The 25,762-nt window shown below is 35.6% G+C and overlaps 1 protein-coding gene across 3 annotated transcripts in view; it reads right to left on the reverse strand.

Annotated features, from left to right (window-relative positions):
* Window positions 1-247: 247 nt before the first annotated feature.
* CDK8 (cyclin dependent kinase 8) overlaps window positions 248-25,762 on the reverse strand; it is a 119,129-nt gene continuing 93,614 nt past the window's right edge. For 2 of the 3 annotated variants that reach the window (XM_026493027.4, XM_044381703.3), the window contains exons 5-13: window positions 20,162-20,219; window positions 17,811-17,942; window positions 10,914-11,057; window positions 8,435-8,504; window positions 7,575-7,647; window positions 5,130-5,227; window positions 4,347-4,425; window positions 4,069-4,227; window positions 248-1,537 (exon numbers count right to left, since the gene is read on the reverse strand). In XM_026493027.4, the coding sequence (XP_026348812.1) occupies window positions 1,412-1,537; window positions 4,069-4,227; window positions 4,347-4,425; window positions 5,130-5,227; window positions 7,575-7,647; window positions 8,435-8,504; window positions 10,914-11,057; window positions 17,811-17,942; window positions 20,162-20,219 (939 nt within the window). In that variant the 3' untranslated portion in view covers window positions 248-1,411. The remainder of the gene's footprint in view (window positions 1,538-4,068; window positions 4,228-4,346; window positions 4,426-5,129; window positions 5,228-7,574; window positions 7,648-8,434; window positions 8,505-10,913; window positions 11,058-17,810; window positions 17,943-20,161; window positions 20,220-25,762) is intronic. The other variant, XM_026493028.4, reaches the window with a different exon arrangement.

The raw sequence follows: 25,762 nt of genomic DNA on the forward strand, positions 1-25,762 counted from the left end.
AAATGGAAGACTCATCATAATTCTTTCAATTAGAAAGGTGTCTAGTCCACATCTTCTATTATAGTGCTAAGAGCAACAGAGCAAAGAATTCCTATCTAAATCAGTCATGACTCCACTCCACTCTGGAGGCAGACTATATAGACATCATTAAGGAAAACAACTTAAGAGATTTATTTAGAGGCCACTTGTTATGGCATGCTTTAAAATAAAACACCTTTGTGTATATAAAAATAGAGCCGACTCCATATTTTGATTTATGAAAAATAAATTTATTACATAACACCTTGTTTTTAACAATGTTCAATTTTTTTTTAAATTCAGAATACTTGTGTCATTCATGTAAAATAGTTTGATACAGTACATTGTATGTTATAGGTTTTTTTTTTTTCCTCAAAAATTCTAAGGCTCTCCTACTCCTTCTCCTTTGCTGAAGTAAGGGCACCCTAAACAACGTGCGAACAAGTTTTAAAAAGGAAAATTAACTGAACAAAATTTTAATAGCACTACACCAACCAGCTTTAAAATCAGGACAAAATATCAGAATCGGATGCCGCACCTTTCAGAGGAAGTTATCATTCATGCTTTTTTCATCTTAAAGCATGCTCACTAATCAGCAACACCAACAGGAAAAATAAAACACTGTCTATGACAATCATTTCAGTTTGTTTGCCGAACCAAACAGGTTTATATCAATGACAACATATTTAATTACTATCAAATAGCAGCTTTAATACCAGTCAAGTCATAGATTGAAAATAAAAACAAACTTATAAGTTGGAAATTAATCTTTGGGAGTTTTGAAACCTTTCTGGAAAAACTATGTGGCTTTTGTACTTTCAAAAAAACCCAAGCAATAGTCTTGGTCGAAAAACACTGATTAATGTAGAAAATGAATCAACCCACTGATAAGACACTAAAATGAAAGGTGTACCAAAATAATCTCACTTTGAGTCTTGGTTATTTTGTTGAGTTAACATATACTGTATGTTTCAAGTACCAGTTAAACTTTTTGTGTGTGTGTGTACTATTGGTCAGATAATGTTGTTACACTGAAAGAATTCACCACATACAACGACAAATGCTCGCCCCTAGCACATTTCACAGCTTCAACTGCTACAGACTGTCACTGAAAAAAATGCATTGGTCAGTCTGAACCATGTCAAGTAAACTATGGAAGTAGCAAACCACAACACAAACTGTGCTAGCACTTTCTTTCAAGTCTAACTCCAAAATAGGTACAACTTGGAAGCCACTACCCCGGTCTGTGAAAAGTGGTGGAACTTGGCTACTGGACAGTTTGAGGATGTGGGTGTACAGTACATTCCCATGGCCCATACCAGGTTCCCGCAGAGAGCTGCACCGTCAGTCCTGCAGCGCTAGCAACAGTGCATTGACAACATTCCAGGGCAGCTCAGTACCGGTGTGTCTGATGTGAGTACTGTGGAGGCTGCTGGGAGGTAGTTGAGTATCCCATGCTGCTCTGTGGCTGTGATGTGCTTGGTCCAGGGTTGGGATAGGCAGCATGTGGATTGGAACGCTGCAAAAGAAGAATGAGCGAGAAATGAGAGTCAGGTGTTTCTAAGAGTTGGCTCCACCCCAAGCCAGTGAGGCTTAGGTTTGCAATGTCATTTATTTCCAGGCAGTAAGAATTTAAAAGTCTTGTGCCATGTACTAGCTTTAGAATGAAAACGACAAAACCCCCAAATCTTTTACTATCAACTAAGGTCAGAAGTATTGCCAGTAAATAATATTAAGCTGAGTCTCATTACTATGCTGTGCAGTTCATTGTTTTTCTGTAGCAGTAACCCCCTTTTAAGCTGTTCTGTAACTACCTGATAAGTAATAATTAATTTGCTTGAGATGTTTATACATGAACTTAATGATATATACACTAAGAAATTCAAAGCTAATTTACATGCTAGATTCTTCAACAGAAGCCTTCTAGCACACATGTGACTAAAGAATAAAAACGAACAGGACAAGAAAAGGTACCGCAGAATCATTTTCTTTGGCATTAAATATTTTTATGCCCTTTAATGAATCTTATTTTCTGCAACAAGTTGTATACAAAAGTAAGTTTATAATTATAGAAATGTAAGAAGAATGGTATTCTCAATTCTAAAAAGAGCACAAAGGGAAAGAACAGTGAAAGAGTTTAGAGTCCTATGATTTTGATCTGTTATATTGTTATTCCCATTCCTGCACCTCTCTCTCTCTTATTATCTCACAAGACAAACATGATAACTGATTAATCATAATTTACTACTTTCTTCTTTCACAGCACATTCAATAAATCATGTAATTCTAAATTCTGTCAACCCTAGCAAAATAACATTTTAAAAAGAGTGGACACATGAAATTACAGTCACTACAAAAACCAACCACAATGATAACATCGAGAAAACAAGAAGCACAGCGATTTTCCTGGTTTCAGTAGCAAAGCTCTGAGCACCGCTCTGCTTCATTCTAAGCATGCCATCGCTTGAGTGTGCAAACACATTCTTGAGCCGAGAGGGATGCACTCTTCCCATCCGGATGGGGAGGAAAAGATGCTGGAACAAATATCAACTCCCGGAGATGTCTGTCCTTGATTTCCTTGTTTAGTTTCCTGGAAGAGAGTTACTACCTAGGCAGACAAGAATTTCCAAGGTTTGGTAGATGGGACCTCTCAACCAAAGCAAAGAGTTAAGATCTCATTTCTGAAGGGTCATAGCAGGCTCTGGGAACCTTATGAGTTTAGTGAGGTCTCCTTTTCTCTTTCAGTAGGTAAATAACTCTAATTGGTCAGGTTTTCAGTGTCCTTCCTACACTGAGATCCAAGTGAGTTGGCAATATGATTAGAATAAGCAGGGAGGGGGTATATGATTTTCCAAGCGTTCTTTCTGCAAAGAAACTGATGATGCCACACGATGGGATCCACAAGCAGGCAACGGAGAAGCCCTGGTTGTCAGATCTAAGCCTGTGTCCTGAGTCGGCCCCCAGCTCGGTAGGCGAACACGTGGAAGTTATTTAATCTGTCTGAGCATCTCTGAAATGACAGTGATAACCCTTCCCTCATAGAGTTACCATAATGATAAAAGGAAAAAATGTAGATTTCATGCTTAGTATAAAAGCTGGCATAGTAAGCACCCAAAAAGCTCTTATTATTACAGTCATCACAAGCACCACCACCAACACTTAAGAAGTGCTTACTGTGTACTATGACTGCTACTAAGAATTTTAACGATGGTAAATGATAATAAAAGTGATAAAAGTGGTAACATCTATTAAGCACTACAGCAGGCTAGCCGCTGTGTCTTAGCGTATGTCCTCTCATTTAATCCTTGCTACCATCTCACACTTGCCATCATCCACTTCTACAAAAGAGAAAACTGAACATCTGAATTACTTACTCAAAGATACCCAAAGTCAGCAGCTGGGCTGGGATCTGAAAGCCTGTGTTCTTTTTCTTTTTTTTAAAGATTTTATTTATTTATTTGAGAGAGAGAGAGAGCAAAAACAAGAAGGGGGGATGCAGAGGGAGAGGGAGAAGCAAAGTCCCCACTGAGCAGGAACCCCAGTGCAGAATTTGATCCCAGGACCCTGAGCCAAATGCAAATGCTTAACCAACTGAGCCACCCAGGTGACCCTGAAAGCCTGTGTTCTTAATCATGCTTGGTATACTGTTGTTTCAAAACAATACACAGCATTGATTGAGCTCCTACCACAAGTCAGGTGCTAGGATTTATTACATCTACTCTTATAACAACTACAAGTAAGACTTGGCTAGTGTCATTTTACGGATGAAAAACTAAAGCCAGGAAATGTTATATTATTTGTCCAAGGTCACACAGTTAATAAATGACATAATTTAAGTTCGATCATTCCAGGTCTGTCTAGTTCAAAAGTCAGTAGGTACCCTGTACCGTACCACAGTCAGTACTTTTCCATGTCAATAACACTCACGTCAATGTATTTCCCCAGGTACATAAAGGTCAGCATTTTCTTAGTTATGCTGCATTTCCAAAGGTCACAAACCCACATACAAATACTGATACGGCAAGTCAGTACAAAATAAACTGGAAATACCTGATAGTCTGAGGTCATGATTAGTCCACCTGAGGTAGTGGTAGGAGGAACAACTCTCACTTTTTTCAACGGGGGTCCCTGTGTATGACTGCTGTCTTGATTCCCTGGGTGACCAGTTCCATTAGTATGGTTATTGCCCTGCTGCTGCTGCTGGTTCTTCTCAATTGGTTAAACAGAAAAATAAAGTTCAACTCAGAAGGAGAACCAAACACAAACAAGAAACTGTTACAGTAGCACTGAATAAAACAAGCAGCAGCCAAATGTACTTTAATACTTACTTTGTCTCCTTTGTCATCAGGTTCTTCTTCTGTTAAAAATTCTCGTTTTGGGTAAGGGATTTGACAACCGGCAAAAACACTGCTCACAAGAAAAAAGAAAGATTTCTGATATGCCAATCAATATTTTAGATGCTTCATTTTATTCTTTTAAGAGGGACTTTGTTTCCGTATTTGTAAAATAAGCACCTTTCACGCAACTGTGACAAGATGAATCTTTTCTTCTAATCAGTGACATTATAGCAGGTCATGGAAGGGCTTTTCATTGTATAAAAATAATCAATAATCATTGAATATGACTCAACTTTCTTTTATCCCAGCCTTACTCTTTTATTATTACAACCCAAATATAGATTCCAGCGGAAATGTCACTATTCAAACACAATTTTTTTTTTACTCTTCTCTCTACATATAAAAGATGGCACAGGGAACAACTTATTTGGGAATGGGATTTGCCAATGGAACATAAAACTGTAACTGCAAGCAGTGGGCAATCTCAGTGAGTCTGAGTGAGCTACAGCATGCCTCATCAACCAGCCACTGAGTAACCAGCACACCACTGAAACTAAAGTAGGCAATGCTCCATAAAGCAAGACATGAACAGGCGTGCCTCTTAACTGTAAAAGCCCGAAATGATATCTCAGTCATCAGAGCTCATTTTTTGCTTGTCATTGGGATTTCCCTGGGTTCCCATGTAAGAGGAGGGGCAACCTGGAGTTGACAACTCAAACAAGCATGCTCCAAAATATTCTACCATGATGGTGAGTTAATAAATTCATCACTTACTCTGATGTAGGAAGTGGATCTTCTAAGAAATAGGGATCCTGCATAGCCTGTTCTGAGGTAATTCGCTTTATTGGGTCCATGGTAAGCAACTTCTGAAGCTGAAACCATAAATCATAACAACATTACTGCATTACTTCTCATAGTTATATCCTTGGCCACATGTGGGACGTACATGTTTTTTGATGAAAACACCACAATTTGAAGGGTATTTATTCCCCCAAATTAATACAGAAAAACTTGATTATTACATTTAATGTAGCAATTCACATTTAGTCATTCTAATAATCATGATCTTACTTGGTTCTCCTATAAGAGGTAACTAAACTTACTTCTTACTCTAAACCAATATCTACATTATGCAAATTACTTTGTCCAATTTAGAACAGGACTAAAATCTTGTATTGTCTATTTCTTTTCTATTAAGGGGAAAATTACTATAACACAAATAATACACTAGCCCCATGTGGCTATTTAGATTTAAAACCAAATTAACTAAAACCAAATTAAACTTAAAAAATCAATTTCTCAGTTGTATCAGGTGCATTTCTAGAGCTCAATAGCCACATGTGGCTAGAAGCTCCCTACTGAACAGCACAGATCATCAGAGAAAGCTCTCCTGGCCAGTGCTATCCTAGTTTAAATAAATACGGTGCTTGATACGGAACTTGTAAAGTACAGAGGGGTTATAAATGGAGACTCAAAGGATACCACTTGGGTTTAAGTCTTGACTTGACATTTATTAGCTGATTGACTTTGGACAAGTTTGGACAAGTTGCTCAATCTCTTTGTAACCTCATTTGTCAAATGGAGATTAAAAATAGCGCCTACCACCACAAGTTTGTTTTCAGAATTAAATGAGATAATATATGGAAAGCAATTCTAACGGTACCTGACACAAAGAAAACACTATGTGTTAGCTGCCATTATTATTTATTATTAATTATTTTGCTGCCTACAGAAATGTCACACTAATGTGAAAATTCAGTATTTTTTGGTTAAAACATAGTTTACTTAAGACTTTATGAACTAGAAAATTTGATGACTTTATTTTAATTTATTTATTTTAGAACATTTGATTTTAGTAGGTGATTTAAGAGCTTATCTAAATAGTGGTCTCTCAGCTTATCCTCTTTGATCTAATGAGGTGGTTTCCAGACTTAGACTACATCAGAATTGCCCCTGGAGCACTTCTGAAAGCAGACTGCTAGGCCCCACTCCCAGAGCTCTGACTGGGATATCTGGGAAGGAGTCCGATGAGTGGCCTTTCTACCAAGTTCCCAGGTGACTCTGATGCTGTGGACTAGGACCACATTTGAAAACCAACAGATGTGTTGAGACTTGATGGGAGATGACACAATCAAAGGACAGAGGACATAAAATATTTAAAAATACAGAGGAAACGCTCGGATGGTGAGATTTAAATTTAATTTTGATGATCTGATATTTCAGTGGAAGCACAACTTTATTTTTAGAGTTGAAAGGAAAAGCATGGATTTGCCATTTAAAATGCTCAACAGTTTTAATGGAGTTACATTAGAGCTTTCAGATGGGCCCACACAAGATAGGTCACTGCAGTAAAAACAAGCAACTAAGCTGTGAGGGAAGTATATCTTTGGAATTTTAGTGGTGATGGTTGTGAGAGTCACTTTAGACTACACTGAATAGCAGCCAGTTGAGGTAAGTAAGAGCAAATCCCCTGAATTGTACTTTCGGTCTACCACTATTATTGTTATTTTGTTAGAATAAATAAGTCTATAATTTTAAAGGATCTAACTTACCTTCCTATTTGATAGGTCCTGTTGTAAGTACGTTATAAGAAATAATTATTTGGATAATAATATATTGTGTGGCAGTAAGATAGTTTAGGCCCTGCTTTCTAAGTTGCTGATAAGATATGAAATATATGACATATGACATGATATAAAAATAAATAGAAGGTATAGAAGCAGAAGCAGTAGACAGAAAAAGCAGAAATAGAAGAAATGTTTGCAAGTGGCCTGCTACTATAATAAAGGAAAATATAATACTTGTAAGACAAAAAATTCCCATTTAATGAACCCATTTAAAAATATTGGGAATAAAGGATTAAAAAAATTTTAAGCCAAATACAATACAACCCTCTCCCCGAAATTTGCCCTTTGTATGTTATATAACTTCAAAAAAACCCATAGAACTGAAAATCATTTTTAATTGTTATGATGTAAAAGTGGAAATTTTATTATAAACAAATTTAAGTTGGCAAGTTGAATATAATGTCATAAATTACAACAGCGCATGGATTCATTTGGATTCTAGGTCAAACTATTTTTCCATTATACAGAACTAAATATTGCATCTCTCATATTCTTCCAGAAAAAGCAAATAATGCACACCATCACTGATCCCCACAAACCTCTGGTTAGCTAATCAGGGGAAAAAAATTTATTATTGTTCTCTAAAGCTTACCAAGTGGAATGCTTTACTATCTGGTTTAACTTTATGTTTTTCCATATACTTGATAAGGCTGCAGTTGGTATACCTGAAAGAGAAATACTATGAAATATCTGTATTAGATTTTGAGGTTAATTTTACATTGGCTGAAGTTTTTCCAAACAATTATTTTAATCACAACCAGTAAGTAATATATATTGAAAATGGCATAATCGGCATAGCATTAGCTCAATTTCATATTTCATTCAATATTCACGCTAGTCACTTATGAATGGATATCACCGAGTAAACACAAGATAATTTCATAAATAAAATATACTGAATAGCATTTTTTAATAAGATTGTTATCTCAACAATTCTTTTAAATAACATATGGGTCAAATGTTTAATTCAGCCTTACTAGTAAGTTTAAAATAAATTTTAAAATTTGTTAAAATTTGTTATAGGCCTATAAACTGTCCTCTCCCAATGCTCTGATCTTGCTTTGTAAATAAATGAAATATTTCTTCTTCTCTATTAAAACTTGCTTAAAATGACTACACAACCCAGGTGGGTGGGCAGGTGATGGGCTAGCAAGGTTGCTTATTTCAGTCTCTTACTGCTTCAGCTATGGCCCTTTCCAGGATGCTCGCTTCCAGAAAGTAATAAATATGGGAAGAGTTTTTTTTCTCATATCCAAATCAGCTGCTAAAATTAGCTGTTTACCTTCTTTCTATCATTTAAACATCTTAAAAGATAAAATATTTATTAAATAAATAAGTAAAATTATTTATTAGAATAAGCTTATGTTCAGTATTCTGTTGAGTATTCAATCTTATACTGAGGATTCCGGAAAAGCAAAAATCAACAAAGGGTCTACTTTCTTTCCAACTTACGTATTTCTTCTGAAATCTTTCATTAATGTTGAATGTTCAGGCATCTTTTTTATATCTTCCCAATCTTTATCTGTGAAATACATTGATAAAATTTTATGTTGTCTAGGTTCCTATTCTCAAGAATTTTAATAAAAGTTACCTCAATTTTCATCACATGTCCTATATACTTTGAACCTCCATGAAAGCACAGACCTCAAATAAATGACTAGCTATAGTAAACATCTTATCTTGACCTATAAATACAATTCTCATCCCTTGTATAGCATTAGATCTCTAAAAGTTTATCTTTTAGTGCTTACTTTCTATGTAATTTACTTTAGGTTACCTCAATTTCTGTAAGTAGAGAGGAGTAAGTTATTAATAAATATTTCTATTTCTGTTTGTAAAACCACTTTTTCCCCCTTTCCACCCAATTTCTTGGTTAAATCAGTAACCAGTCTCTTCAATGACAAATGGATTATCTTTGCCCTCCATAGCTGTAAGATGCATTTTTTTTTTTTTTTAATACATGGCCCTCCTTATGTTCACTTTATTAAATACACTGCTTTACAGCAGCAATCAATGTAAGCAGCAACAACTGTCTGGAATAGAACAGGGCAGGCTATAACTACTATGCAAATAACTCAGCTGGTGGCTTGGCTAGTTTCAGTAACATTAACAAAAACAACCCCAGCTATTTACATTAGGTAGAAAACGTTTCCGTTGCTCAAACAATACATGCTAGATGGCTAGGCTAGTTTTCTTCATCGCTGTCAATGGGCTCGTCCTGCAAGGCTCCTGGCTGCAGTACTACAACAGGTAGCTTCAGTGCAGCCTTAGCTTTTAAATGGCATTTAGACATTTGCCTTCAACTTACTTATGCAGATATGCGCAACCTAGCCTCCAAACATACCACACTGTAAAGTCAACTAAATACATACTTTAAACTCCTATATGGGATTTTCTCCTTAATTATTTCTTTGCTCCAATTTCTCTATTTTGTCAATTTCTCAAGCTACACATCTTGAGATAATCTTTTACTTTTCCCTCAATTACATATAAAAAATTCTGTACTTGTCCTTTATTCTCCAACCTTTTAATCACTTTACACCTGGAATACTGCTATACAAGCAAACAGCGGGCTTCCCTAACTTCAGTCACCTCTCTTTAATTGATTTTTACCTACCACAACCATACTAATCTTTCTAAAATATAACATAAACCATGTCACTAATTTTCAAGAACTTATCACGGACTCTCATTCTTTTGCACATTTTCAACTTTCTTATAAGCTGAGCCTCCCCTAACTGTTGAACTACACAGTAAGAGTCATCTCCTGCAGAGGCCACCCCCCACTACCACCCCCTTGCAAGCCATGTTCCTTTCTCTCGGGCCTTAGAAATGGTGGACACATTCAGAAGTGGGAAGAAAAGGCCATTCTTCTCCATCTACTCAAACCATAGCTATTATTTAAACATTCTACTTAGAGTAGTACAATATAAACTCCAAGGCGGCAAGAATCATGCCTGTTATATAGACATTATTTTATGCATAACACAGTGCCTGGTACATGGCGGGTACTCAAATTTTAGGGAATAAATAAAATTCTCATCACAAAGAAGCATTCTTCAAAGACCCGTTGACCAATTCTGCAGAAAGGTAGTATCTGTGTTAATAGTCCTACAAGGGAATGTGAAATTATAACTCCCAGGTATTATTCTTGAGTCACCCTGACCTAAGAAAAATTCCTAATAAGAAACAATTTCTAATAAATACCTGACCAGCTAATATTACGTAGGTTTTTAAAGCAAAATTTCATTATTCTAGAGCTCTGGGCAGAGTTTTTAGTGACTGATAAACTACCATGCTATGGCATAACAAGGGATGGGGATATAGCAGAAAAACTGAGGGGTCTAAGCCTGTGATGAGACACCTAAACAACTTTCTCCCTGCTGCCAGTCGGTGCAGGCAAGGTTGCTCTTCTAACACAACACTTAAAAGAATGTTCTTACTGGCAAGGGTTATAGGGTAAAAAATTCTATTATTCAATATAATGTGATTCTGTACAGTGCCCTAAATATAAATAATGTTCAAAATTTGTATTTAAATCCGAAGTAATGGCATTATTATACGTGCTTCCAGACAAAAATATATACTACTGAATTTTATTTATAGTTTCCCCTGGTAAGAACTAAAGGCACCTTTTAATACAGATACTGCAAATATTTTATCATTTCAAATATTAAACAAAACAAAACAGAAAAATAAAATGAAACAAAAATATACTCCTCAAATTCAGAAAACCCATAAATATCTTTATGCTAATATGTGAACTCTATAAATTTTGCTATTTCTAAGGATCTTTGATTAATGCAAGTCATAAATATAAAGAATTGAGTTAGAGTAGCTTTCATCAGCTGAAGATATACACCTTTCCAATGAAGATATCTAAGTTCAAACAACAGTGATTTAAAAACAAAAACAAAAACATAATGTGTACCTGCAGGAAATCCCATTACATTGAATATTCTGTCCAGCTGGTCATGGTGATAAGGATTACTAGTTTTGATGTCCTCTTGTCGACAGTGAAATATTGGTTCTGACGTTAGTAGTTCTGCAAATATACACCCTATAGCCCAAATATCTTTAAAACAAAAGGAAAAAAAAAAAAAGAAAACAAAAAAAAAGAAAGGAAAAAAGAAAAAGAAAGGAGGAAAATAAAGTGGTTCTTTCCAAAAGAAAATGCATTTTTATCTTGGTGGGGAGTGTTTTTTTTCCTTTCTTTTCTTTTCCTAATAAGTCATATTAATTCCTAAAGCAATTATCATTAAAAATACCATGGAATATTGTTTGTAAATATATATTCCCACCCGACCCACCCCAATTTTTCATTCCCTATTACACCTCCATTCCACCCAGTGGCTTCATTCCAAGTTCAAATCAAGTTTATTATCTAAATTTTTGGCAATTTTTAAATGCTTCAAACATTACCTTATCTGTGAAATACATATAAAGCTGCATATGGAGCACAGGAACCACAAACAAACAAAATTAAACAAAAAATAAAACAAAAACAGAAAACCCAAATAGCTTTTGAAATTGGGCATACTTGCCAAAAATAATCAGCACAATTTTTTGAGGTAAAAATATTTTTTCTTTATCTAGTTTACGTACTTGCTAATTGGCAAAGTCTAATAATTACCCTCACATGCTAGCACCAGTTAGCAAGATGTTATTCCAACAGAAGAAAGACAATGCCTGACCTCAAATATTCGAATGAAACTGCACTTCTACTTGAACAGTTTTTGTTCAAAGTATTTCTTTATGCTACAGTGGTGTCAGATTTTGCAATTTAATAAGGACAAGAAAATAGGGAGCAAAATACTACCTTTGAGATAGGTATAAAGGGTATAAATTCACTAGGATTACTTATAAAAGCCAGGCAAAATGGATTCCTCTCTAGTACAACAAATTCCTTTCATTCACTTTAAGATATAAGCTAACTTTCATTCATATTAAACTTTTATTGACTAGAACTGTTATTAATAGAGGAGAGATCTACATGCCATTTCAGAATTTAAAACTGAAATTATTCAGTTCCTACTTTAACAAAGCCCTAAACCGGCAAAGTTAACTTCTCTACGCTAAGTACAATGGTGTGCACGCAGCGGACACTCAATCGGTGGTTTTTGACTGATCTAACCAATACCTGTGGTAAATATAAATAACTATAGAAGGAAAAATAAAAACCATATTTTATTAAAGCCAATTGTCCAGGTATGTTAATAATTGTCACAAAAATTGAAATGAGGAAAAAATGTTAATTTATAAAATAACTCAGAATTCCTAAAATCTAAAATTGGAATATTTAATTGGAATAATTATCCCTTTTATATATTTCAGAGTAAGAAGTTAATCATCTCTTTATTAAGACTATACACCCTAACTACAAGCAAGGGATTTTTAAAATGGACACTGTCTGTGTCTCCATTTTCAACCACATCAGAGCACCAAGTTAGCCAATACCACCACAGAGAAAAGTATGAAGAGATACCAGCCAAGCTATTTTGTTTTTAGTATCAGAAAGTAAACAGAAAAATTATTTTGTGATTATTCTTTTTATATATGTACCCCATATGATAACTTGACTTATGGTAATCTTAATCAAAGAGAAGATAGGCAAGCTTAGAAACATCACCAAAAGGGCCAATGGGTCAATTTGCATGTTTAAAACTATACTCATAGCATCCAAAAGACACCATAACAACCCATTCTGGTTAGCTATGAAAAATACTAAAGAAAACTAACATGTAAAGGAAGATGAGAGGTAAGTAAGCGGTGCAGCTATCCTTAAAGTGACATTGCTTCTAAAATAAAAGGTCAGAAAGTAGTATAGAAATAGTTTATTTAACCTTGCTTAACCCGACCCTCATAAACTCTTTCCCTGTACCTTTTCTATCATCTCTTACCTTTTGGCAATCTCATCATCCTTCCTTTCTTCAAAAACTTGATCCAGACATGAATCATGAAGTTAAGTTAGCTAAGCAAGTTATTATTTCAGACAAATTTCTAAATCTGTGTACATAAGTCTCTCCTTTCTATCTTGCCTTTTTTTTTTTATTTTCAGAATGTGCCAAGTTCATGGAAAAGTCCTTTCCTGTTCACCTACCTGCCTACTTCCTTCTAGAAAGACTTTTCAAAGTAAAAACATATAAATCTCATCTACTTCTCAAAATCTGGGATGCTTTGTGTAGCTATTGAGCTAACTAGGCAAAGTAGATAGCAATTAGCATGCTATGTAGACCCAAATGGGGGGGGGGAGCTTGTTAAATAATGTATTAATCAACAGATGTATTAATAGCAAGTTTCTACCTCAATAAAAGAGTAAATTCTCCTTCTCCCTATATTATAGCATATTTCCCACTTAATAGAATTCCACATAATTAGTGGGCATTCAGTTATTTGAGAACAAACATCTGAGTTTAGAAGTCCATACTTAGGTAAAACTTTAAGAGACTGCTTTAGTGATGATTAATTAAAGACTGAATCTCCTCTTTCAGCCTTCTCCATGAAGTCAATCAAACAAAACCCCAAAACACACAAAACTGAATTAAACTTTGTCACTGGGAGTACAATGTTTACTAACCTATTATTTACTCTCTTTGGTTTAATGACTCAGCTTGCAGTTTTGTATAAGAGAATAAAAGACAGCAGCACAAAAATCTGTCTGTAATAGAGGATGGGAACATTTTCCCCTGTGCTCTTTAGCTGCTTCTTAGCAGCCTTTGGTTTAACATAACCCACCACACTTCACTAGCAGATTTCACCCTTCCAAATGATGCCATTAAAATGAACTACTGAATAAGTAATCTGTGCATTCAACTACAAAAGTTCTTCTATTAGCTGCTCAAACTACAACTATCTGACAGGGAAGTAAAAATTCTAGGCAAGTTCTTGGTAAGTAGCTTTCACTGTGGTGTGGCGAATTTGTACTTTAATGGACCCTCAGGCTACTTACATAAGTAATAGGTGGAATGGGATTGTGTGGGAGAGACTGGAATCAAGGAAGAGGTTTCATTTTTATTCATTTATTCTATTTTTAAAAATTTACAGTAAAAATGGTTTATGTACAATTTCTCTCCCTCAAAAAAAAAAGTAATTTGAAGGATATCCATATTGTAACATTTTTGAGCCAATGTCTTCATAAAAGTATTTTCCAAGATTGCTCTTGGCCAAGTCAGGTGTACATGGGGTGGGGATCACCACCGCAGAGGGTCTGGCTGGACCTTGGTTTCAATCATCTGCACCCCAGTTAGTTCCCTCTGTAATCTTCCTACCTCAGAAGCAACTGTTTTATCCGAGGTCACAGAACTTTTGGAGTTGAAGGGGACCTCAGAGATGATTTAGTCTAATTTCCACTTTCAAAAATGAGGCTAAAGAACTAAATGCTTTGCATAAGGGTGCACGCTCACGCACACACACACACACACCCCCACCCTGAGTGACAAAGCTAAGACTACGATTTGCATATATTTTGCTTTCTCTTAAGTTTTAAAAAGTTTACCTAACAGTTATCCAATAAATCTGGATGATGAGAAGGAGGAAGAAAGGAAAAATATGAAGAAAGGCCTTCTCTTTCGCAAATTATGAAGCCATTTGAACAAGGGAATCTACCTAACTGCTGGTAGTTTAGCTTTGTGACAAACAGCCCTGCATCAAAACTGCCAGACTACAGACTGTCCTAGTGAATAATAACAGGTTATACAGACTACAATGTTCACAATAAAATATAGGTCTCTTGAGAAAAAGATAATAAATTGTAAGTCAGAGTCACAAGCTACAGTGATGCTATATTTTTTACTTAATTTAAATCAATTCAAAGTCTCAAGTTTTCAGTTGATAACAGCTAAGATCAGGCAATCACTTCCTGATCTGTGTAGTCTGTTAATATGTCTAATCAAAAGTAACACTGCTTTTAAATATTCATTTCCTAGGTGGAAAAAATAGCTATGCATCATATTAGTTTATATTCTAAGCACTTAGAATATACTTATAAAAAAGATAACCAAATGTATGTGTAGATAATAATATGTACTCAAAAACAGGACTAGCTTCAATAATTTTTACTTTTCCTTCTAATTGGCTTTTTAAAAAATAAGTGTATTATTTGAGTAATTTTAGATTTGTAGAAAAGTCACAAAGATAGTACAGAGAAGTCCTATATCTAACTGACTTAACTTTATCTACCTTTACTCTTCTATAAAATGAAATGTGATCTCAAAGCAATTATGAAGATTAGTGAACATAAAGATTTTCTGAAGAAAGACCTGTTGGGTTCAAGATTAATATGGGAGAATGATCACAAGTATCTCTTCTTTTCCCTTCTTGAGTATACACTGAAATGGCAGCAAATTAAGAAAGGCATACATCCATAGTAATAAAAAGAACAGGCGGAGATCACTGGGGACAAGAATCATTCATTCATTCATTCAACAAAGAGTACTGAGTTCTCACTGTGTACCATGTAGGCACTGGCTTACTAGGATGACCAGCTAGGCAAGGTCTATCTATTTTAGTGGATTTTAGATACTATTCAATGCTATTAAGGCAGTAAGATGGAAGTGGGATGGGAAAGGCAGGATGACTACTTTAGACTGTGTGATCGCTGAGGTTTTCTCTGAAGAGGTAGTGTTTTGACTAAGATCTGAATGAAAAAGGACTGGCCATATGAAGACCTGATCTAGGCAGAGATACATAAGAACACTTTACTTTGGGAAGATGGAAGGCAGATGGAACAGCTCAGAAAAGGCCCCAGGCCACAGTATTATTGCTGAGTGTGAAGCAAGATTGTCCTGTACAACTCTGGGAAGATTCTGTCCTTAGAGGACCAGCTACAAAGTCTGTATTTTTTTTCCCCCCCAAAGACTGTGTTTTGAATAGTTGATTCTCCTTCCCCTGCTCCCATCCGCTGCCCTGGAGCTACCAGGTATATAAAACTAGGGCCCAAAGTTGGAAGACTCTTCCCTTAAAGAATCTGAATGGCCTCAGGACAAAGTCTTGTGTGTGCTAGCACTTGGGGATCCCCCCCCATTCACAGTAGTTCTCTGCTAGATCATCCTGAAATCTGCAGTCAAGGAGCCCTATGATCTATGTACACAAAGTTCCCAAGCACTTTTCTGTAAGCTGATTCTTAAATATGAAGAGACAATTGAGGGTCAACAAATAGTGGTAGAACACTTGCCACATGGAAGGAAGAGACCAAGACATGCAAATAAAAAGAGAGTCTATAAAGAAAACACATAATAATTCTAGGAATACAGCAAATTACAAAGAATTAAAAAGCACTGTTATCACCATCCTCACAGATAGCTGAAATGCTTTTTTCTCCATAAAATAATACATAAAACTAATAGAGAATAAGAAGGGGTTCTTAGAGAAAAAGACAAAGGCAGAAAAACATAAGAAAAGTGGTATAAAGGATCAAATTCAGGAATCCAAAATCTGCCCACACTCAGCTTAGGGAAGAGAGACACAGAAAACAGAGAGGAGGGAATCAAAGACTAGTTTAAGAGTTTTCCACAGACACGGGATGTGGGATATGAACTTCAGACTGAATGTGCCTACCAAGTGGCCAGCACATTACTGTGAAATATAAGGATAAGAAATCCTATTTGTTTTCAGAAAGGAAAACCACCCACGTAATCCACCGAGGAATGAGTACAAGACTGGCATGAATCTTCATTAGCAACACTGAAGCTACAAGACAATGGAAGAGCATCATCAAATACTGAGGGAAAGTTATTTTATACTTAGAATTTTAAACCTGGCCAAACTGCATGATACAGTAAGACACAGGCATTTTTCAGAAATACAAGAACTAAAAAATTTACCTCCAAGACACCCTTCCAAAGCAAGCTGAAAATATGCTATAATAAATAATAAAGCCCAGAAGGAAATATATCCAACTCAGAGGAATTAAAAAAAAAGAAAAGCCAGGATGAAAATCCAGAATACAGCACAGCACAGAAGACTTCAGGATGGAGGTAACCAAGAACAACAAAAGCAGGCTCAACGCCATTCTAGAGAACACAGAACAAGTTAGGTAAGCAGTGAAGACATACAACAAAGGGAATAAGAAAAGAAAAGCACATAAGAAAAGTACGCGATGATAAAATTCCATGAAATAAAATGAGGCAAAGATGTCAGTAATGGGAAACATGTGGTAAAAGGTCTGTGGTAGTTGACACTGAATGTGTTACAATATATAATCTGAGTATAAACTGTGAGAATTACGGTTTGTAAATAGAAAATAAATGTCGTAAACATCAACAAAGTAGTAATAATAATCATAATAATGACAACAATATTTCTAACATAGCTTATAAATTGAGAGGTTGGTGGGGAAGAAGTAGAAGAGTACTAATTTCCAATTCTTCAGAGTAGGGAGGTAATCAATCAAAAATTGAAAAGTGAATTAGGTATCCTAAACTTCTACTTTTTTCTGTAATTTTTTCCCCTTAACTCCAAGGGGATCTTTTAGAAGTAAATGTTTCTTTTGGTGAAGGAAACCTTTGTCTGAAGTTTAATGGTTTAGAAATTTTACTGTGCTTATTTTCTCTTTTCAAGTAAAATCTAAAATACATTTTTATTTAGAATACATAGTATGATCCCATATATTTAAAAAGTTTTAAAATATCTATTTATCTATCAGAGACAGATGCCTATAATAATACATTCCTAATGCTAATAATGGTGTTTCTAGGTAGTGGACTTTTAGGGTAGTTTTTATTCTTACTTTTATAATTTTCTGTTTTATTTGACTTAATGTATAGAAATATGTATATTTTACAATAACAAAGCCACTTTTAAAATGTCATGGAATTTTAATTCTACTCACCAATAGCTTTGGTATAATGTCTCGCTCCAAGAAGTAATTCTGGGGCTCGGTACCAGAATGTTACGACTACTGGATCCAAATCTGCTAAAGGCTTCAAAGGTGAATTAAATAATCGGGCAAAGCCCATATCAGCTGTAAAAAAAGACAATAATAATGTTAAGCCAAAAGATTTTTACCAATTTAATTGATTACTCTAACTTTACCACTGTTATTTAGTAAGATGGGGAAAATGTGCTGAATTCTTCACCTGGGTTATAGATATGCCCTGATGCCAGAGGTCAAGGACGACCCTACACCCTTGGGAAGATTTCTTTCTGCCTGTCACACCATCACTGGGGACAGGGTTGTTAAGCTAGCTGCCTGTCCATTCTTTGTATTGGTCACAAGCATTGAGAAACTAGATCAGTTACAGTAAGGCTTTCCGTTATCTGCATCAATAAGCCTGGTCACTGCGGTCATCAAAAGTTGACCATACAGTATGTTACCACCACTCTCTACCCACATTTATTTGGGTTGAATTTTACTAACTTAACTTTAAAGAATCATAGCAATTTTTTTAAGCTGGAAAAGACCTTTTGAAAGGTCATATAGTTCAATCACCTCCTTTTTCAAAAGGAAAAAAGAAAATTTTCAAAAGAAGAAATTAGATGATTTGACAAATGTCATAAACTCCTAGCTCAGAACTGGAGCTGTGGCATTTGACACAGTTTAATATGTAGTGTAGCTATTCAGGCATGACTGTTTATCCTACTAAACTGTAATCTTAAAGGCAAAAACTATCTTTTTTCATCTCCTTAGTATCTATCTAGTGTCATTACACATAGCTTTTATCAAATACACATTGAATGAACAATCACCTATTCATACCACCTATCAAAAATTTCAAGATTCGTCTATTTGTTTGGTTTTGCTCTCCTAATAAACATTTTTAATGAAGTAGGCCCTCATCTAACCTACTTAATTATGGAGGTTAAAAAAAACAACAGAGAAATTTGGTAAAGAATTAAAAGCACCTGACTCAGATTACTAAATACTGGTTTATAGAAGAACTAATATTTCTTCTTAAATGTGAATGGTTAATGCTGATAGTATCCCCCCAAACTTGCTAACATCATATGCATTACATATAATTCCAAACTAGATTATTTTGTTATACAAAATTTCCCCAAATCTTATAGTAAAAAACACATCTGTAACTACTGTTTGGCTGGGTCTCTTCTATTTTCCACACATTGAACTTATATTTGAACTTGTAAAAACACAAGTAAAGACTTAACAGGCATTTGGTGACTCTACAGAGTAAGTACTGACAGGGCCCGGCTCTCAAAGGTAGTCAATGACTAGGAGTACTTCGACGTACATCAAATATTTGCAATACTAAAAAATTTGGAGGTTTGTATGATAAAAGAGTATTCTGAGCGTGTAATTAAAAGTGGAAAGTGAGATTTGGGGAATTTATAGGGGAGGATAAGGAAGAGGGGTTAGGAACATCTTAGGCTTTTCTTTGTTGGTTAAGTGGTACAAATTAGCTGATAATTTGAATTTATATTAAATGTTGCAATCAGAAATTACTCTACTTTTTTATATACTCCCACAATCCTGCTGCCTTTAAATTAAGATAATTTAGTTATAACATTTCTTTTACCCACACACAAAACAAACTAAATAAATGCAAAAAACACAACTTAGAAATGACAATGAAAAAAACCAGTTAGAATAAATAAATTCAGTTTTATCCTTATAGGTACCAGACCAGAACTGGGTAAAATTTTGCTCTGATATGTAAGAAAACAGAGCTATTCGAAAACATGCCAAGGTACAGAAGGCATGCTACTTTCTTTTCCCATCAGGCAGAGGCCTTCTATAAGACGAGGCTCGTTCAAACTTAAGTTTCTGTACCTATCCAGCCTCAGTGGTTTTTCCTAGTTTGTAATTCCTAATGTTAAAAGGTCAACAGAGGCATGGGTTCTGATCTCATCTGGCTCAGGTGAACAGAACTGACGCTATAATTACTAGTATGCTGTATGCCCTGTGACTACAGATAAGGCTGGCTTCTAACATGGATAGAAGCCACTCACCTTCATACCTATTTTTAATGAAGGCAAAGGTTTCTAAGAAACTTCCGCAGCTTATTTTATAATTAGAACACTTCAATCTCTAAAGATTGTCTGACACCTTTTAAGAGTGTGAAACATTTTTCACTTTTAATGTAAACTCTTTAGAAATGGCTTTGATCAGAAGGAACTACATGAATATACGCATATTATTGCAGCAAAAGTTATAAGTGATACTGTTGCCTGCAAAAGTTTTAAAAGAGTGCTATACTGTGACTTATCAAAGATAAAACATACCAATTTTTACTCTTCCTCGCTCAGGACCTTCACCCATAACTAAAATATTAGCAGGTTTCTGTGGAAACAAAATAGTGTTTTTTTTTCAATAGACAGTAGTGGTTTCTTTTAAATAGACAATATGCCAATATAACATAAATCCACTTTTACAAAATCTCATTTACTCAAAAATTAAAATCAAACACAGGCGTCACCAAAGAAACTTTATGCATATATATGCAAAGCAATATGCAAACCTCATGAAGGCCCAAGTATGACAGTGCCTTTCTCCAGGTAGAGCTAATAAGGCTTTTCTTGGCCCTTTTATTAGTCTGTATTCACTACTGTGGAGCATCTGACAGAAAGTTATACTGTTGTGGTTCCTCCCAACTCTTTCAATTATATAAAATGTCCTGCAACTTTTAGGGAAAATGTATCTTCAAAGATGACTTAATTCTAAATAGCAAGGGAAGGAACCACCGGATATCTTTTTTTTTTTTTTTTGAAATGGCAAAGTATGCACCCATGTTTAAACAAATAAATCATAGAGAATCATTTACTAAAGTCTTTTCTAAATGAATTATTGAAGAGGAATTTTCTGTGACCTGAACAGTTTTGAGATTTTTATGTTTAAATAAAAAGAGAAGCTAAAACTTAAAGCAAGATTTTACAGAAGTAAAATTTCAAACAGTGTTAAAGTCTCTAAAAATACACAGGATTAACTATCATCTACAATCTGCTACAGCAGTATCTACTACATTGACATGTGAGATTTGTGCCCTCCTCAGCAAGAAGGAAGAAGAGGTGAAGAAGGAAGTTAAGGGGCTGGGATGGACAGAGAGGAAAGGGTGGGGGGGGAGAGCAACCCCCAAACCTTTCTCACCATGCTAGCCTGTCTACTTGGTCTTAAATTCCACTGCTAAATAACAGTGAAACTAGAATAGAATGTCCTTCAAATATAGATCAAAGCAACCTTAAAAGTAAGGATTTTAATGAAGGCTGTTTACAGTGGTAATTTATAGGCTTCCCTAACCATATTCAGTAATAGCCCCCACTCTATTACTGACAAAATGTAACTTAGTCTGGTGATAGGTATTAAGGAGGGCACGTATTGCATGGTGCACTGGGTGTTATACGCAAGTAATGAATCATGGAACTTTACGTCAAAAACTAGGGATGTACTGTATGGTGACTAACATAATAAAAAAATATTATTAAAAATTAAAAAAAACGCAACCTAGTCTATCAACTACTACAGATCAAAAAAATTTTTTTTTTATCCCTAGCAAAAAGAAAAGAAGTGCTGAAACAGTAGCATATACATTTCAGAGGTTACTTGTAACCTCTGATGAAGAAACTTGGCACCAGAGATTAAATGACTTGCCCTGTAACTATAATCTACAAAACTGGGCAGCAGCAGCATAATCTACCCCATGGCTTAAGTCTAGTACTCCCTTCCTAATATATCATTTTGAAAGTAACTTTATGTAGCAAGTTTTTCAGTTAATGTATACTATCATAATAACAATAATAGTTTAATTCAAGTAAGTTTTCAGAACCTCTATCATTACTATACATACACACACATACACACACACACCTGACCACTGGAATAACCAGCAAAGCACCTAAAGAAGTACAGCATTAACACTATTACCTGTGTACGATTATTTGGAAGTGCTGCCTAGCACAAGTAAAACTGCTTCCATGCACTGTGTTGATCAGTTACCACCAGGTTAGTCTCTGCAGAGACTCTCAGAGCTCAGCCTACTTCAAAATGAAATTGGATCTCTGAAACTAGCATAAAATATTGAAGGGAGAGGAGGGTTTTCCAAGAGGAATCAGGCAGCATTTCTATCTGGCTGAGGAGCAAGGCTTGCTCTCAACTACCAACGTGGGCTCCAGAAGAAACTTCCATGTCTGTGCTAGAACTCTCTTCTTATGGTCCATTGGGGCAGAACTCCCTAAATATCTCTTGAACACATTCCCTACTCTTTAAACCCATTATGATTCTTTTCCCATCCAATCCATCTCTGTAATGTTGCTAGGATAACCTTTCTAAAAGACAAATCTGATCATATCACTCCCTTGCTTAAAATCATCCAAAGTAGTATCACTGAAAATTCTTATAAGATTGGGTGAAAACAGAACACAAAATGATATACAGACGTGATTACAAATAGGTTGGGAAAAAAAGTACGATGGGTAAAGACTAGAAGCACAAAAAGAGTTAGTGACAGTGGTATGGATGAACCTTTTCAAAAACGTCTTTGAACGCTTTTGTTATGCTTTATTATTACTAAAATATTATTTCTACTTTAACTAGTCTCTCACCACCTGTGAATAAGATCCAATGTCCTTATGAGGGGATGCAAGGCACCTGCAAGCTCATTCTCATCAATCTGTCCTGCCCCACCTGCCACTGCCCACACTGCTCCTGCCATCCCGGTTTTCAGTGTCCTGTGACTAGAGCTTTCAAAGCTAGGTCATTGCTATCCCATTATTTCTGCCCCCAAAGACCTTTCCTCTGTATTATTTGGCAAAATCTGATTCTTTGCCGCCTACTTGATGACATAAATAATACATGAATACATTCTGATTATAAATAAGTCATATATAATTAAAAGTTAAAGACCCTTTCAGCACCCATTGCTCCTCCGCCATGTCCCAAATCCCACTCCCTTCTCCAGAGGTGCAAAGTGATTAACTGGTTTGCTGTGATGGACTTTTCCAGCATTTAAGCGCTCAATCCTAAAATATTATCTCTGTATCTGGCAAGAGCAGAGCACAACATTGACATCTCTCTCCTTTTTTGCTTTCTTATTCAGCAGCTGGGCCCGTATCTGAAAAGCCTTAGGGTGAGTGGTATTGGTCAGCCTGCTACAAGGTAAAGGGGGAGAAACTCCCTCTCTTGTTCTTCATTCTATTTGAGACTTATCAGACTGTCAAGTTCCAAACTGGGGTTTTAGCACTGGTTGGGGGAATAAACAGTTTCTCTGTCAAGGATTTGGGGCCAAAGCTCTAGTTAATAGTTAAAAATTGCTTTTCTAGGCAACTTGCTGCCTATTGTATGATCTGAAGCAGGTCTTGGGGCTAAAAGCCATTACCAACACTACTTCTATAAGTGAACTTAAAATTCAGTTTGGGCATGCTATATAGTCACAAACAAAGTAGAATGGTGCTGTGTTGTTTCAATAACACTAATTATGAACAATGGGTCCCTCCTCATGTTATTTTTGTGGTAGTATTCTGTATGCCCCAGGCTATGATATTCTGATTTAGTAGAGAAATCTAACACTAAATTTCTTTTGTGAATGCAATCTAATGGAAGTCTCAAGAGAAAAAGGCAGAAAGGCCCTAACGATCATGAATACTCCTGTATTTGTCTTGTTGCTTAACCAATATTAAGGAAGGCTTCAAAGACTTGATAATTTTTGTTTTAGTACTTAATGCCACGCTGAAACAATATTCTCCAAAAAAGCTAATTTCTTTTCTTTCTTTTTTCTTTGTCTAGTAGTAGGAGAATTTGGTATTTTTAGCTCTAGAGCCAAAACTTCCATTAGTTAGTGACAATACATGAATCAATTAGTAATAACCATAACTGTGGTAAATAGTCCGTGATCTTTTATATGCTATCAAACATAATCACTTTGAAAGAACATATAGAAGTTTACATTTTAATGAGGCATACACTCCATTAACTATATTTCTGCTTATGGAGATCAGAGGTCCAACGTGACTGAGAAGTATTATTTCGTCATAGCAACATCTTCAAATATAGCTATGCTATGCACAGACATGATTACAGAACACCTTTTATTGCCTGCTGAACAATGAAATAAATAAACGAGACACTTGTTTGAAGTACACTTGTTGTGTGAAACTATGATATCCTTCTCTTATTGTTGTTTTGTTTCTCCCAGAAAAAAAAAAGTGTTTGTAATTAAAAGAACATGTCCTTGTTTTATATTACAGGTTCATGGCTTTTTTTGCTTTCTGTTGTTATGCTCCCCAAAAAACTCACTGATATTTCCTAAAGCAAGATGTTTGTATTGCAGAGAAAACCATTCATGTAGAGGCTTTCTGTTCTCTAGAATTTGTCATGCTGTGGAATAGCACACTGATGCCTTTGGCATACAGCACAGATGGCAAACTGGTTTCATTTAAGGGGTCAATCCTAATTAAAAACAAAAAAAGGTAAGGATTATAGGGAGCACTATCTTGAGAAAGACAGGCATTGGGCTGATCAGGAAACCACCATTTTCAATCAGAGGCAACCAACATAGGCACAGAAGTGAATGATGGCTTATGTGTCTAGGTAACTGCCAAGACCTTTTTATTCTAGGGGTGAAAATAGGGCCTTCACATGTGCACTAAGGTGTCAAGGCAAAATGGAGACTTTGAGGCAACAGGAAAATTTCATTCTTGATGGATCTATGAAAAAAATAGCAATCCATAAGAAACCACTGCTAGTGCTGTTCTCTAAAATTTATTCAGAATTTAACTTTCACAAACACTGTAAACAACACAACTCAGTGGCACATTTTCTAGATACTCAATAACTTTCAGTTTGGTTGTTAATCATTATGTATTACAACACACACTGAAAAAATTAATTAACTCTGATATATACAAATGAGATTCAAACATGGGCATCAAAGTCTTAAATAGACATATACTCAGTAATTTAAAAATTGCTTTAGTAAAATCCTCCAAGGAGTTGAGTTAGATAGAAATTTGGAAATCCAGTGAATGAGATATGGAAGATGTCTTTATAACACAGTTTTCATTTTTTCTTCCGATCTATGAGTTTGTATTTTTCACCTCTAATACTAAATTTTACCCACTATTGCTGCTGAATGAACACCTTTAAGCTAAAGGAGAAATTACCAACTTTTACTCTAGGAAAATTGTTTCTTGGTTTTTGAATAGATCTGAAAAAAAATGTATAATTTCTTAACAAATTCTGCTTCCTGATTAGAAAACAAATGTGACCTGTAACACGTAACTTCATCCTCTACGGTCAACAGTTCAAGTACTATGCATTCACCCCTGTATTGACTGAATTAAGAGGCACTGATGCCTAGAGATCAACAAACAAAGCAGCAAATAAACAGTCCCTGCCCCCACAGAGGTCAGGTTAAACTAACAGATGGGTTAAATTCAGGCAAGGAAAAGCGTCACTGAGGTGATCATCCCCAACCTGCCTGAAATGTGAAAGCTCAAGAGCTGGTCTGGAAGACAGACAACAGGAGACAGTGCCTCAAGAATTCACTACCGTCTTACACTAAACCTCCGCAGAGCTGGGTCTGCACCCTCTCAAGGGACGGAGGCAGTGCTTGCTGGAGTATCAAAACACATGGTGATGCCGACTAATCTTTCAGTTACCTTAAGAAGTCCACTTTTAGGGAGAAAAGGAATTAGGTTCTCACAGTCGATGCAAATGGAGATATTTTATGGGACAAGTACTGAACTACATGGTAGTAATCATGCTAATAATATACGACAATTCCTTTCAATAAGCCCCTCCTACATTTCTCCAGTCCAGACTACTAGCTCTACTTCTAGTTTTCATCTAGTGTCTACAAGGTTACATAAAATGGTCTTCACCAAGTTGTGAAC

This window comes from Ursus arctos, unplaced genomic scaffold (genome assembly GCF_023065955.2).
Source record: "Ursus arctos isolate Adak ecotype North America unplaced genomic scaffold, UrsArc2.0 scaffold_10, whole genome shotgun sequence".
NCBI lineage: Eukaryota > Metazoa > Chordata > Mammalia > Carnivora > Ursidae > Ursus > Ursus arctos.